This window comes from Delphinapterus leucas, chromosome 7, assembly GCF_059928025.1.
Source record: "Delphinapterus leucas isolate spDelLeu-1000000601 "Yukka" chromosome 7, BTC_Dleu_Yukka2, whole genome shotgun sequence".
In the NCBI taxonomy this organism is placed as follows: domain Eukaryota; kingdom Metazoa; phylum Chordata; class Mammalia; order Artiodactyla; family Monodontidae; genus Delphinapterus; species Delphinapterus leucas.
In genome coordinates this window covers 43,355,117-43,370,505 of record NC_143135.1, presented here as the reverse complement: position 1 = coordinate 43,370,505, position 15,389 = coordinate 43,355,117, and the positions used below count along the sequence as shown (strand labels likewise).

The 15,389-nt window shown below is 49.6% G+C and overlaps 1 protein-coding gene across 9 annotated transcripts in view; it reads left to right on the top strand.

Moving 5' to 3' along the window:
• The window catches only part of MICAL2 (microtubule associated monooxygenase, calponin and LIM domain containing 2), a 223,359-nt gene that overhangs the window by 93,235 nt on the left and 114,735 nt on the right, over positions 1-15,389 (top strand). For all 9 annotated transcript variants that reach the window (XR_016393816.1, XR_016393817.1, XM_089915154.1 and 6 more), the window contains 7 exons: positions 2,259-2,414; positions 5,960-6,060; positions 10,363-10,620; positions 11,790-11,905; positions 12,752-12,878; positions 13,523-13,613; positions 14,755-14,902. Coding sequence is in view for 7 of the 9 variants with exons in the window: in XM_089915154.1 (XP_089771280.1) it covers positions 2,259-2,414; positions 5,960-6,060; positions 10,363-10,620; positions 11,790-11,905; positions 12,752-12,878; positions 13,523-13,613; positions 14,755-14,902 (997 nt within the window). In the remaining 2 variants the exon portion in view is untranslated. The remainder of the gene's footprint in view (positions 1-2,258; positions 2,415-5,959; positions 6,061-10,362; positions 10,621-11,789; positions 11,906-12,751; positions 12,879-13,522; positions 13,614-14,754; positions 14,903-15,389) is intronic.

Here is a 15,389-nt window from a genome sequence, read left to right as displayed (position 1 = left end):
GGGCAAAATCACCCCAGTTAGATACTAGAGACTAGTGGCCATTTTGACTGTTTCCACAAAGGTCTAATGAAGAACCAAAATGAGGGAGTAATGTATAGAAACCCAAGGTTATTTTTTTAAATTAATTAATTTATTTTATTTTTGGCTGTGTTGGGTCTTCATTGCTGCGCGCGGGCTTTCTCTAGTCATGGCGAGCGGGGGCTGCTCTCCGTTTCGGTGTGCGGGCTTCTCATAGCGGTGGCTTCTTGTTGCGGAGCATGGGCTCTAGGCACGTGGGCTTCAGCACTTGTGGCACACAGGGTCAGTAATTGTGGCTCACGGGCTCTAGAGCGCAGGCTCAGTAGTTGTGGCGCACGGGCTTAGTTGCTCCGCGGCATGTGGGATCTTCCCGGACCAGGGCTCGAAACCGTGTCCCCTGTACTGGCAGGCGGATTCTTAACCACTGCGCCACCAGGGAATCCCAACCCAAGTTTTTTAGTCAAAGGGATTTTTGACAAAAAAGTGTGGGAATCGCCAAGAGCCTTCAGTGTCTGGTAAGCCAATGTGAGGGGAATTCCCACAGGTGCTGAAGACAATGGTTCTGTCTGCTAGCAAGACAAATGCCTTGCATTAAGCAAAGTAAACAGCAGTACCTGGGATGGAGGGGAAGTTCAGGGCTACAGGAAAAGACAGATGCTAAAAAGAAAAGGGATTAGGAGGAGGTGGTCCACTGAAACGGGACCACCTGCTTGTGATCCTCTGGGCAACTGCCTGTGATAGTGTGGTTTATAATAAGGCAATTATATTTGGTCTTTGTCCCCTTTCTGGCACAGCTACCCAAACCCTTGGAATTTCCTGAGCGATAAGGGCAAATAGGAGCATTTTTTGTTATGATATTTGGCCTCTTGTCCGTGGTTCCTGAAATCAATTCAGAGCCAAAAGGGTGAAATGGGTGTCTTGTTATTCATAACAAGCTCCTTTTCACACCGAGTTTATGTTAATGAAGAGAGTTTTGGAAAGCACCTAAGGAAGGGAGGGGACTGGTTGCCAGGGGAGCCAAACAAGTGATTAGAGGGTAGGAGCTTTCAGTCCCACCCTCTGACCTCCTGGGAGGGGAGAGGGGTTGGAGATTGAGTTCAGTCACCAATGGCCAGTGATTTGATCAGTCCGACATCTGTAATGAAGGCTCCACAAAACCCCAAAGGAGATGGTGTGGAGAGTTTCCGGGTTGGTGAACACGTTGTTTGGAGAGGGCGTGAAAGCTCCATGCCCTTTCCCCATAACTTGTTCTAAGCATCTCTTCCAGCTGGCTGTTCCCGAGTTGTTTAGGAAGTAAGATGTTCTCTGGGTTCTGAGAGCCACTCTAGAAAATTAATCAAATCCAAGGAGGGAGTCCTTGAACCTCCAATGTATAGCTGGTTAGTCAGAAGCACAGGTGACAACATGGGCTTATAATTGGCATCTGAAGTGGGGGGCAATCTGGTGGGACTGAGCCCTTAACCTGTGGGATCTGATGCCATCTTTGAGTAGATAGTGTCAGAATTGAGTTGAAGTGTAGGACACCCAGCTGCTGTCCTGGAATTGCCTGTCGGCGTGGGAGGAAAAAAAACCCCATATTATAATTGGGTGCAGAATTCTTACGGCCATTAAAAAGCGATTTCAATGTATACCGTTGAAAACTGTAAGAGCCTCGATTAATCACTGAACTAAAATAATTGCAAGTTAGAGTTCCATCTATTCATGGTACATTTACTGACTGTGTACTAAGCGCCAGTCACTGTGGACTGGAGGTAGAAAGAAAATTTGTTAAAATCTCTGTTGCACAGGAATTCAATCTCATAATTCTACTGTTCAAAGGGGGAAGAAAAGAAACCGTGAGAAATGCTGACAACGTAGTTTCAATTGTATAAGTTTAAAGTGCAGATGGGTCTTTCATGAGACTACCTTGCAGCAACGCCTAACACATCCTCTAAAGGATGAGCCCTGTGATTGCCCATTGGAGAAGCACAGTTTAGCCTTTTGTTTGTGGAAGCCTAACCAGGATAATTGGTCCTATAGGTTTTAGGGAAGGAAAAAGTCCCACTGACTTTGAAAGGCCTCCAACGGGTTTTCTCCTCGGGGACAAACCTCAGCATTTCTGCCTGCCGCCTGTTCTCTAGATCCAAAGTTCTGGTTTCACTGGCCTGTCGGCCATCTGAGAATAGCTTTCTCAGTAATCTTTTCCAGTTTTCACACCAAATCCAGAAGAAAGACCGACTTTTCCCCTTTTCCTCCCACAGGGTTCAGAAGAAAAGAATTCCGTGGGAAGCTGGCTATTGCGATCACCGCCAACTTCATAAACAGAAACAGCACAGCTGAGGCCAAGGTGGAAGAGATTAGCGGCGTGGCTTTCATCTTCAATCAGAAATTTTTTCAGGATCTTAAAGAAGAAACAGGTGGGACCCTCACCTTTCTCCAAACCAGGCCATCGTCCATGCTTCTCTGTAGCGTACAGGGGTTGGGGGAGGAGGGCACTCAGCTTTCCCAGCTCTTGGGAACAGGAGACTCACGCTGATAAAGTGGAAACAGGGATTTCTCTTTAGGATTAATAATGGGCAGGATTCCTTCGGGGACAAGAGGGATTCTTGAGGGAAAGTTCTAGATGTTGTACATGAAAATAGATAAACATTTATTTACTCAGGACACATTTACTGAGTGCCCATTGAATGCCCGCACTCAATGTCATGGGATACACAGTCGAGGTTGACACGGTACCTTCCCAATAGTGGCTCCTTGTCTAGGGAGGGACAGCCACGGAAACCGTCCTAATGCAGGCTGGTGAATCTAGGCCCGACGCCAATGTGGAGATCCCGGAGCGCTCTGAGGGGGAGCCAGTAACCTGTGGGTGGTCCCTGAAGAAGCATAGGTGCTTTTATCAGTGCACCCGCTGCCCTTTCCCTCAGGAACAGTCACAGATGCTGGGGCGGGGGTGGGGCACGACACTCACCCAGGGGCATCAGTTGTCCCCAAACCATGGGACTTGAAGAAAGAAGGGATTCATTCATTTACTCAACGGATATTTATTGAACACCTACTATGTGCCAAATGCTGTTCAAGGGCGTGAGATAGAGCAGTGGGCAAAACAAGCAAACCCCCTCTCTCGGAGCTTATATTCTATGGGTTGCGGAGGGACCATCAATAATCAAATAACATGTCAGGTGGTCTATAAGGATAATGGAGAAAAAATAAAGCAGGGTGAGGGCGAAGAGGGATGAAATTCCTGCTCCCAATTAAGTAAATTTAAGATTTTTTCCCTTTCTTTTTAACCTGATTTGGAAATATATATATTTCTCATTGAAAAGGCAGTGTAACAATGTTAAATAGAAGTTTTGTACTAAAAATAAATCATTAACACCCAGCACCACCTAGCACAGGAACAGTCCTCATTTTCATGTAGTCCTTTACGGTAATTTTCCACCTGCATCCTTACTTTTTACATGGCTAGAGCTTTTACCACAGTGTCAATCCTGTTATTCTCCATTTCTCATTCAGCATCACATTTTAAATACTGTCCATTGTGCCCAGTCTTACTGATGGTCAGGTTTGTCGGAATAGCTCTTGAAGTGGATATATTGTCACCCACTGCTGAAGCATTTAAACCAGGGGTTGGCAAACTTACCATGTGTTTTTGTATTGCCTTCAAGCTAAGAATGGTTTTTAATATATTTTGAATGGCTGCAGAAAAATCAAAAGAAGAAATTTTGGGGACAGATTGAAAATTTTTGAAATTCAAATTTTATAGTCCATAAATAGAGGTTTATTAGAATGCAGCCAGGCCGGTTTGTTTACCTTGGTGCCATGAGGGCTTTCGACACAGACTGGATGGCCCACAAAGCCCAAAGTATTTACTCTCTGGCCCTTTACGAAAAAGTTTGCAGACTTCTGATTTAAACCTTTCAGTTATTTACTGTTACCAATAAAACTACTTCCTCTGGATTATTTCCGTAAGATAGCTTTCTAGGAATGGGATTAGTTATTGAGCCAGACTCTGCTTCTTACTGGCCACAGCAATGTGTGTCCACTGCATGACCCTCTGAGTGTCACTATGGTGGCATTATTTCATATAAAAAAAAAAGTATTTCCTTCCAGCATATTATGTCCTTTTGAATGATTTAAGAATTCTCCAGCCCTCTCTTCATCTCAAAAACCAAGAAAATAAATGCTTAAATAAACCACCAAATATAAATTATGACAGGACATCAAGTTTGTTTTTCCAAATGTTTCAATGAGCTTCCTTTGCACTTTGCAAAGGTCATCACCTTTGGCCATTGTTCGACAACAATGCCCTTCACAGAATGAGAGGGATGTATTTCCTCGGATCCTCTGGGGGGCCCTGTGCATTGATGGCTGTTTCCTATTTAACGGTCATAAAGGGGTTTCCATGGTTACCCAGCAGCCTCTGTGATAACTGCTGATAAGTTGCCTTGCGTCTGTTCCTTTCTCTCCTTTCAAAGAAACCAAACCAGTGGTTATCAAACTTGAGTGTGAATCAGAATCACCTGTATGTTCGAGCACAGACTGCTGGCCAGACCCCCAGAGTTTCCCATTCTGTAGGCCTGGGGTCGGGCTCCAGTTATTTGCACTTCTAATAAGTCCTCAGGTGATGCTGCTGCCGCTGCTGGCTAGGGATCCTACTTTGAGAAACACTGAGCTAAGCTGTCATTTTACGGCATTTGTTTTAAAGGCAGAAACCTAGTCTATAAAGTCTTTTGCAATTGGTGGAAAGCACAGAAAGATACAGCCCAGTCCTCTGATTGAGTTTTTCTACTAGGGCACCTGGGTTTTCACACATACAGGGGGATGGTAGAAATGTCCCTTAGCAGTCTTTGGAGAATTCACACAGCTCTTTGCATCTCTGGTCACATGGAGGAAACGGTGGATGGGACTTGGAATCAGACAGGCTGGGGTTCAAATCCTGGTTCTGTTGCCACTTAGCTGCCATGCCACAGACAGCACTGTGCCTTCCTGCAGCACGTACTCAGCTGTGACTTGGAAATACTGGTCTACAGCCCCAAAGGGCTTTATGAGTTTTAAAAGAAACTGCCTAGGGGACTTCCCTGGTGGCGAGGTGGTTAAGAATCCGCCTGCCAATGCAGTGGACACGGGTTCAGGGCCTGGTCCAGGAAGATCCCACATGCCGCGGAGCAACTAAATCCGTGTGCTACAGCTACTGAGCCTGTGCCCTAGAGCCCATGAACCACAACTGCTGAAGCCCACGTGGCCTAGAGCCCTGCTGCGCAACAAGAGAAGCCACCGCAATGAGAAGCCTGTGCACAAGACCCAATGCAGCCAAAAATAATTAAATAGGTAAATAAATTTATTTTTTAAAAAAAGAAAAGAAAAACAGTGGCTTAATCATATTGCAATATATAGCGCAGTGGTTAAGAATCCGCCTGCCAATGCAGGTGACATGAGTTCGAGCCCTGGCCCGGGAAGATCCCACATGCCGCGGAGCAACGAAGCCCATGCGCCACAACTACTGAGCCCGCATGCCTAGAGCCCGTGCCCCGCAACAAGAGAAGCCACCACAATGAGAAGCCTGCGCACAGCAACAAAGAGCAGCCTCCGCTCACCGCAACTAGAGAAAGCCTGCTCATGGCAACGAACACCCAACGCAGCCAAAAATAAAATAAATAAATAAATAAATTAGTATAAAATTTTTTTTTAATAAATGTGTCAAATCAACATGTTGTACACAAACTTACACAATGTTATATCTCAATTTAAAAAGAAAAGAAATAGTATCTTTGTGGGACTGTGGTGACTAGGGTAAATTCTGGCACTTGATCTTATCTTTGCTCGCCCTGTATGTCTTAAAAACTTGTCGAACACCAATATTCTGCAGGTAAACAGTGAAACCCGTAATGAGGCAAAGCAGGGCTCCTGACACACAGTAGGCTCTGAGGAAATAATACTGAGTCCATGAACCTTCTCTTTTCAGGGATTGATCTTGAGAACATTGTTTACTACAAGGACTGCACCCACTATTTTGTCATGACCGCCAAGAAGCAGAGCTTGCTTGACAAAGGTGTCATCATTAATGTACGTATCGCTTGGCTATGATGTCCTGTCTTTCCCTTTGTGACCTGGTCTGGCAGCATCAGCGAGTGCAGGAGCATATGTCATCCTGCCACAAACTGAGTAATGGGGGGAAGAGGGAAGGGACCACCATCCACCACGCCCTTCTCCTTGGTGGTGCATGAGTGTGTTGGATGGAGGAGCCCACACGAACAATAGAGGCAGAGGTGTTTCTGCAAAGAGCTGGGCTGGTGCGGGAGGGGGAAGTGCTGAAATTCTTACCCAGGTGTTAGTGTGGGTTCTTAACCACTGAGAGATGAGCTGAGTCTTTTCCTTTCAAGTGTCTCATCCCTGCCTCCTTTGCTGGGAGGTCACACACATACTTTGGAGGCAGATGGGGGCTCCTTGTCCTAGTGGGATCCAGGCAGTTTCACTTGTGAATTTCACGCTGCGGCCCCCTTGTCATGGTATGGGGGAAAGCCCTATTGCAGTCAAGAAGACTCAAGTTGAATCTTCGCTCTGCCACGTATTAACTCAGGACTGTGACTAAGCTGTTTGCCTTCTCTGAACCTCAGTCTTCTTGTCTGCAGAATAGGAATAATAGTTTCTATCTAAAAGGATTGTTCAGAGGAATAAATTTTAAAACGTATACAGAGCACTTGGCATGTAGCAAGTTGGTAGCTTCCCTCCATAACTTCTCTGCCTGGTTTGGACACTTGCTTTTTTGTCGTGCTGGCTTCCTGGCCTCTGCTTCCTGCCTTTGCACCTTCATGCTTATACAGAGAGCAGGGCTGCAAGGAAGGAGCACATGGAGTGGCCAGCACCAGGCTGGCACCTTCTTTGGTCAGGTTTCAACCCCTCCAGAGACCCTGTTCCTGCAGCTGCCGCTGCTGCTGTACCCTTAAGATAAAGATCATGCAGTCCAAGGTCAGCCTGCTCTTGGGGTGTCGGCCTGTAGCCCAGGCAGCACGGTGACCATTCATCGCTGCTTGTCAGAGAAGAATGTGCCTATCCTCACGCCAGCTTGTGCTGGCAGCCGGCTGGGCAGCTTTAGTAACCCAGCCCTCCCCTGGGCCTCCTCCACATCAGCTCAGGGCTTTGCTGAGAGCCCGAGCTGCTGGACAGAAGGCTGGGAGTTGGCGGGGGGGGCGAGGGTGGGGTTGAATGAAGCCTACTTAGCACAGTCAGCAGATGTGCGAGCAGTGCGTTTCAACATCTGGTGCCCCACTGCTGATCCGGTCTGGGGGAGGTGAGGCCATGTCCCCATTTTCCCTCTGTTCCACAGGTGTCCCTCCCAAAGTTACCTCCCCTATTGAGATGCCTGTGTCAGATAGTGAAGGACTATTTGGGGTCCAGGGTGCAGGCGCAGAGGGTACCTTTGGAGGGGAGGGTCTAGGGAGACTCTTGTTTATCCCACCCCTGGAAAGTCAGGCCAAGTTTGACTTGGGGTTCCTATTTCACTGGCTGAGTACTCCGGCCTGCTGAGATGCTAAGGCTCTCCCAGGTCATCCCAGGGTATTTGTCCTGGCCACAACATGTTACTCATGGTGACTTGATTTTTTGGCAGTTGTCAAAGCCCCTCCATGCTCCCCTCTCAGGCTCTGTGTCATGGCACAGGTGGGTGGGAGCTCCTCGCTGTGGTCCGATAATTATTGCAGGAGCTGGGAGCAGATCCCAGGCCCACAGTTGTCCTCATCAAGGCCTTCCTTCTCCCTCAGAGAATCTGGGAGTATCAGCTGAGCTGGTGCAGAGGGCCCTCTAGGTATAAGACATGAACTCTAGAAATTGGAGGCCATGGCTGGACATGGGAGAACTGGACACCATTTGGTTCAGGAGCCCTGGCTTGAGTCTCCAGGTGTCCAGCCAAGCTCTATAGCATTTGCATAAGCTGGGAGCTGACCCGTCAACCCCGAGCTACTTAAAATACCATTCTTCTCTCGCTCCCAGAGGAATGGCAAGTCCCCTGTTTTCCTGTCCCTGTATGGGTCAGCGTCTTCCTCGAGATGCACAAGGTGCTGAGTGAATGTTTGTTGAATGACTGACTGACCTGCTTCCCCATCTATTCCTGCTGATCTCTGGGCCTCTTTCTATGACTACTTAAGGGAGAGTAAAGTTTCTCCTCAGGAAACCCTGCCTCTGGGCTCCCAGCTGTGTCCATCCTTCCTGGCCCCTACCTCTGCTGGTCCATGCACACACAGGCTTGGTCTTACCTCAGTAGGAGGGAGCTTGGTTGCCAGGTGCGTGAGGTGGATGTATACACATCACAGCTGGTCTCTCAATGCCGAGTCCACCCTCATTTGAAGCAGTGAACAGACATTGTCTGACCTTCTCTTCTGGTCTACTGCTTCTTTCCAGCTTTTCACTTGGGGTGACTAGTCTTCCTGTTGGATTCCCCACCCTTCTCTCATGTTTACTGCTTCCCTCTCTCCTTCCCCACCTCTGTCCAGAACTGGGCCTGTGCAAAATGAGGTCCAAATTCTCCCCCTGCCTTTATCTTCATTTAGCACTCCTTCCTCAGCTCTGCCCACTTTATTACAGCCCCGTTCCCACTTTTTCTCTCTCATCCTTGCTTTCATCTGTTCCCTACAACTCTGTTCTGCCATCCGCCCGCTCACCTGGGACCTCCTGCCCTGCAAGCCCCTATGGCTCCTCCCAGCAGCCCTGGGCCAGGTGCCTGTCATCCCGGCACAGCCGGGGGGTCTGCCCCTTGGCCAGGTCCCCACAGTCCTGCGTGCGGTTTCAGCACCAGGTGCCGCCTTCATCATACAGTGTCCACATTCATCCATCACCCGGTCCTCCGCAGGGGTTGTTGTGGCATGTTTTGAAGAGGGGGTATTTTTGAGATCTCTCCATTCACTCTTCCACACCTTCAAGAAGGAGAGTGATTATGTGATGTAAGAATAGGTAAGAGAAAGGAAAGCGAATAATAGGAGCTCCAGCCTGGACGCCACGACCTGACAAAGGGCTCTTGGGCCAACGCTGGGTTCCATTTAGTTGACGTGGCTTGGATGTGGAAGTATTAGAATTTCTGGGAAATCGTGGCTATTGGGAAAATTGCCACAGTAGGTCACTGTTTGTAGTTGAGGAGGTGCCTTCTTAGACCTTTCTAAATGCCCTTGCTGCTGCACTCGGTGGGTCTGGGATCACTTCACCATATGGTGTGGTTTGTGCCATCCTGATTTATTAGGGACAGGAATTCCCAATCATTGAGAACTTCCCAATTCCTAGGCTTTGGGCTAGGGAGTCATGTCCACGGTCTCATTCAGTCCTCACATGGTCCTGTATAGGGAGTAGATTTTGTTAGTCTCATTTTACAAATTCACATTTTACAAGTGAGAATATGGAGACTCAGAAAAGTTCAATAAGTTGCCCAAATTTATGCAGTCAGTGAACAGAGATGGAATTTGACCTGTTGATCTCACTGACCCAAGGCCTATGTTGGTCTTATACACTAGTCCCTGCCCCCTGCCCCAAGGGATTTGCATTTTCTGTGTCACCTTTTGGGAAAGATAGTCTTTTAGTTTCTATAGCCACACAATGAGCAGATTGGACTCTGGGAGACATCCTATAGTTCATTGCCAGTGTTCCTCCAGGGTGGATATACTAGTCCTCTAAGCTCAGGGTTCTCTACCTCCCAGCAGGGAAGTGTAACAATTAACACTGTAAGAGCAAAGCAGAGCCCCGAGGAGCCCTCAGCCTGTTGAGAAAAGGGGTAACTGATCGTGGAGAGAAAGTTTGAGAGTTATGCCAATTACCCATTTCTTTTTCAGACTTGTCTGACCGCTAGCCGCAGCATTTCTGGACCACATTAGCTTAGCTTCGTCCATTATAAAATCAATCTTACTCATTTGCTCTTTTGTCTTTTAGTTTCACTGAAAGTTATCACAAGGACCAGCCATATGAAACATGCTTCTATATTTGCTGCAGGATCATTACTGAGTAGACTGTTCATGACAACACCATGTTCTCTGTCAAAATTCCTATGTCAGACAGTTATTTTAGAATTTAGTGCCAGGAAAAAATTTCCTCCCCTAGGAATTTCTTTGCTTCCTTCTTTCTGATAAGGAAAGCCCTGTAATATATCACATTTCCCTCTTGCCTTGGATGCCAGGAAGCTCAAAGCCAAATTTGATGCTTAATCATAACTCTGTTAATGTTCACAGATGGCTGAGTTGGTTCCTCTTTATTCCCTTGACCCCCATTTTCTATTTGTTTTGATTCGCCTCTCTGCAGATCCATTCCATGTCCTTTTACAAAGAAGTAGGTATGACTCCTTGCCCTTTTGAGGGGCAGGTTGTTACACTGTGCTCTTGTTCCTCCTCCCAGGACTATATCGACACAGAGATGCTGCTGTGTGCAGAGAACGTGAACCAGGACAACCTGCTTTCCTACGCACGCGAAGCTGCAGACTTTGCCACCAATTACCAGCTGCCGTCTTTAGACTTTGCCATGAACCATTACGGACAACCCGACGTGGCCATGTTCGATTTCACCTCCATGTACGCCTCCGAGAATGCAGCCCTGGTGCGCGAGCGACAGTCACACCAGCTGCTCGTGGCCCTGGTGGGCGACAGCTTGCTTGAGGTACCGCCTGCTTTTGGAGCCCCCTCGTTCCTGCTGGAAGACAGATCCCCACATTGCTGTTCTAACTGGCAACATCTGCTGTCCTGCAGCCCAACGGAAGGACAGGCTCTCAGCCAACTGGCAGGACTCTGCCGAGCCCGTCCTGGCCTCAGAGCCTGACCTTTGACGAAATTTAGAGGGGTCAGTTCTGCCTGTATACAGGCAGGAACACTTTCTCTTGCCCCTCTGGGTTTTTCTGGGCCGACTTCTCGGTTGAAGTACAAAATTAAGCGGCCCGGGTCAGGCCATCCTTCCCAGAGCATGCAGATCCGCAGCTGGTTGGAGACTTCTTCCTCCTCTGGGTGGATTTCTGTAGCCTGTCAGCATCGAGTTCGAATAGGAGCGAGAAAGCAGTGTGGGCCCCGAAGTCCATGGCCTCCCTGCTCAAAATTCTTGCCAGAAAATGTGCAGATGCTAGGAGTCTTACATTAAATGAATGATTTCAGAAAGGGTAAATTTTTATCTTAATGTGAGCACTGACCAAAAAATGTTGATGTATTTATCCGAAGTTAGCATCAAGTTTCAAACCACGCTTTGGGTGCACGTGGAACAGTTTAGTTAGAACTTAGCTTGGTGAATCAATGCTTGCTCACCACTGCGTGCGGACTCTAACCTAAGCTCCTTGCTTAAGCACTCAGCACCTCCCCTGCTTCTGTCCCAATCCTCCCTCCCAGCTTTCCCTCTCCCGGTACTTCCCGCCCGTGCTCTCTGCTGCCCCCAAAGCAGACGGGCTGTTTTTCCATCCGGCTCCGTCATTTTCCCGCCACCAAGTCTTCGCCCACACTGTTCTGAACGGATCAAGATCAGAATCCTATTCATACTTTAAAACAGCACGAATGCAACTCTTCCCTGAAGCATTCCTTGATTTCTGTCTCCCTCCCTCAGGGTGGTGTTGCCTCTGCCTTTTTGAGCCCCCAAAGCAATTTTGCTGTTCCCGTGTCATAGCACCCTTGCATGTGACTTTGTGCTACAGCTATTGGTGTTTGTGGTGAGTCCCAGTGGACTGCCTGTCACCTCTCTGTCCCCCCAGTGCCTCGCACAGGCCTGGCAAACACCAAGTGCTGGATAGAATGGGATGGCATTCTGGGGATCACTGGAATCAACTAGAACTTTGCATGTGTCCTTTGCAGCCATTCTGGCCGATGGGCACCGGCTGTGCCCGCGGCTTCCTGGCAGCCTTTGACACGGCGTGGATGGTGAAGAGCTGGGACCAGGGCACTCCTCCCCTGGAGCTGCTGGCTGAAAGGTGAGTATTAACAGCAGGCCCCTCAGCTGGAGGCAGGGCCGGGTCAAAACTCAGGCAGGAGAGGGAGTGAGGCTGGATGAACCTGGAGCTTCTGCCCCCTCTCATCTGCCTTCCCACACGTGGCCTGATTTCATCATTGGGGTCCCCAAGGAAGCGTTCTCTGTCATGATCTCCCTCCCCCAGTGACTTTCCGTGGGGGCCAGGCCCTTAAGCCCTGGATGCCAAAGAGAAATCTTCAGGGCGGCCCTGAAGTTGGGGTTCTTGGCACTGCTGGGACACTGAGGAACCAGAAGAGGTTTAGGGGAAGCTTCCATTGCAGCACTGCGTCCCACTCTGTTGGGGGCTGGGTGCTCTCACCTCCCAGGCCTCTTCTGCTGCTGAGATCCCGGGCTTCCTCCCAGACTCCTGCTGCTGGCCACGTGGCTGTGACAGCTGGTGGACCAGGATAAGTCAGGGCTGGCGGGTGTGGACGGGCCCCTGCTGGTCTTGGGTGTGGAGACCTGTGGTCATGGGGGACCAGCCACAGGAGGCAGGGTGGCTGAGTGGCAGTTATAGCAAAACCGCAGGTCTCTGGCCTGCCAGCTCTGAGTCCCTGCCCTCTGCCCTGGGGAGGAGGCCAGCCTCACCATCTCCCAGGGTCCCTCCTGCTTCCCCTTGACCGTGTTGACCCTCCCCCGCTTTGCAGATCTCGAGAACCAGGAGGGCCAGGCATTGCTGGGAAGGGTTATGCAAACACAGATCTAAGAAGCTCTTGGGAGCAGGGGAAGGCGGGTGGAGGGGAGGAGTGGAGAGAAGGCCGGAGGCTGCAAGAGCAATCCTTGACCTCTCTGCTCTGCCTTCCTCCAGAGAAAGTCTTTACCGGCTGTTACCTCAAACGACCCCAGAGAACATCAACAAGAACTTTGAGCAGTACACATTGGACCCGGGGACGCGGTACCCAAACCTCAACTCAAACTGCGTCAGGCCCCATCAGGTAAGGCCTTGCCCGGAGTCCTGTGTGGGTCACCAGGCACTGAGCGGTGAGAAGTGGGGGGTCACCTAAAATCTTGGCACATCCTTGGGACCCATTGCCTCTTGGCCCAAAGGTGAGGCCAATTCCTCTCTCTGGGAAAGCCACAGAGTAAAGTAGAGTCAGCATCTCTCTAGCCAACAGGAGAGAACTAGAACACATGTAAGTGTGTGTCCACATATGTACCTGTATTTACGTATGTTTATTTGTCACTGAGCATATGCATTGCTGAGCATACCTCTCTCAAATAATCTACTTGATCAAATATCAAGTTCTTTCCATCCGAGGTCCTAGAGTCTATTTTTTCTCCCATCGACTTAAGAGTCACACAAGCTCTGACCTCTTCAGTCAATAGCACAAAGAATGGTGTGAATTTTAAAAATCAGCCAATTACATATATTCACACTTGAGTTCCCCCACGTTTGGGTGGATGACAGATCCACTTCTGTCTCAAGTTGCTGGTTCCCTTGCTGAAGGTCATGTCCTTCGGCGAGAGAGGAAAAGGGCAGCCAGTGTTGATGAGAGGGTGGGGTGGGTTCAGCGGCCCTGCAACGACTAGGGTTTGGGGGAAAACTAGCAGACAGCTGTGTGTCCTCTCTCGCTCCTAGGTGAAGCATTTGCACATCACTAAAGAGTTGCACCAGTGCCCTCTTGAGAGGCTGGGCTCAGTGAGGAGATCTGTCGGCCTCTCCAGGCGGGGTAAGTGGCCCTCCTGGGACCCCAGCTTTGCAGGGAGGAGACCTGCTGGGTGGCCACTGGGGCACCAGCCCTGCAGCCAGCCTGGCTCTGATCCAGTGACCTGCATGACCTTGGCCAGGTGCCTCTGCTCTCTGCACTTCAGTTTCCTCATCCGTAAAACCGGGACAAGGACAGTACCAACCGTAGGATCACTGAGTGGGTTAGAGGCGAGCGCTTGACACATTAAAGTGAACCGGACTGACTTCCCTGGGACTTGCTTTTCTTCTCCTGTTGTTTCCAGTATGAGAAGTCTTGTCTCCCCAGCTAGATAACAAGCTCCATGTGCTTCACTCTTTTCTTGGGCTTCCAGGGCCTGGCACAGTGCTGTGCACAAGGCTGGTGCTCAGTGTAGAGGGAAGGGGTGATGAAATGACCAGCTTCCCAGCGTCCACCCGGCTGTGCTCAGGTCACCATCCTGCTTAAAGACATACCTGGCTTCCACTGCCTGCCCAGACCTTGCATCCTGCCCGCCATCGGGCAAACTCAGCCTCACCAGCCACCCCTTCCTGCCTTCCACACCCACACGCCCTGCTGCTGCCGGCCTTTAATAAACCATGTCACATAACATGGCAGGTTTCTCTAGATTCTTTGCCACGGCACAGTCCTTTCTGTTTCCCTGGAGATCTCCTTCTGTCCTAGACACTCTTCTAGAAGCAGTCAAATGCACCTCCTCCATGACCCTTTCTTTGGCGAGTTCCCCTGCCCTGGTAAACTCTGGCAAACCCACTCATGTGCTCCCCTGGCATTGGGTTTCTCTGTTATTGTCACCCACTTCTGTGTCTGTCTTCCCCACAAGATAAGCATGTTGTTGGCAGAGTCCATGTCACCCTCACCTCTATGTTCCTAGCCTCTAACCAGGACCTGGCCAGAGGGCGTCTCAGGAACTCTTTCCTGCAGGAGAGCATGCTTCCTGTCCCAACATCCTGCCCTCCTGCATGCTCTCGACAGGACCCCCTCATGAGGCTGCAGCTGTGCCCACAGCCCCTGCCTCAGTGCTGTTCCTCCTGGTCCCCACCCGTGGTGGCCAACAGAGCGGGTCCCCAGGGGAGCTGCTGAGATTTCTGTAGAGCGCTTCACCACTGTCCATCTCCTCTTGCTGCAGAGTCAGACATCCGGCCCAGCAAGCTCTTAACCTGGTGCCAGCAGCAGACCAAGGGCTACCAGCATGTCAACGTCACAGACCTGACCACGTCCTGGCGGAGTGGTCTGGCCCTGTGTGCCATCATCCACCGCTTCCGGCCTGAGCTGATGTGAGTTTGGGGCTCAGCTGGACCTGGCGAGCCCCTCATGGCCCAAGGGGACCCTGGAGACAAGGGAGACCAGGGCTGTTCTAGATACGAATCTTCAGCACGTAGATCAGTATTTCTCTTTGCATACTTTGAATTTGTATTTTTTCTTCGGCTTGTTCTTTTCCCTTTGCACTGATTATTCTGCCAGCAACTTGTTGGATCTTCATTCCTTCTATGTAAGGAGCAGAATGACTCAGGCTCGGTGACTGATTGCACTCATACACCAAACCCCTTTCATTTGGGAAATTTGAGTGTTCACACCTTGGAGCCCTACCCTCAAGAGAGGACTTATGGGCAAGATGTAATTCTGGGGACCAGCTTGAGGGTTTTACAGCCAAAAGAATTAGATTTGTGACCCAGATCTTTTAGCTGTATACTGTTGGGCAAGCCCCTCATCTTCTCTGAGTTTGCCGTCTTCATCTATAAATCAGGAATAATGGCAGGGTCA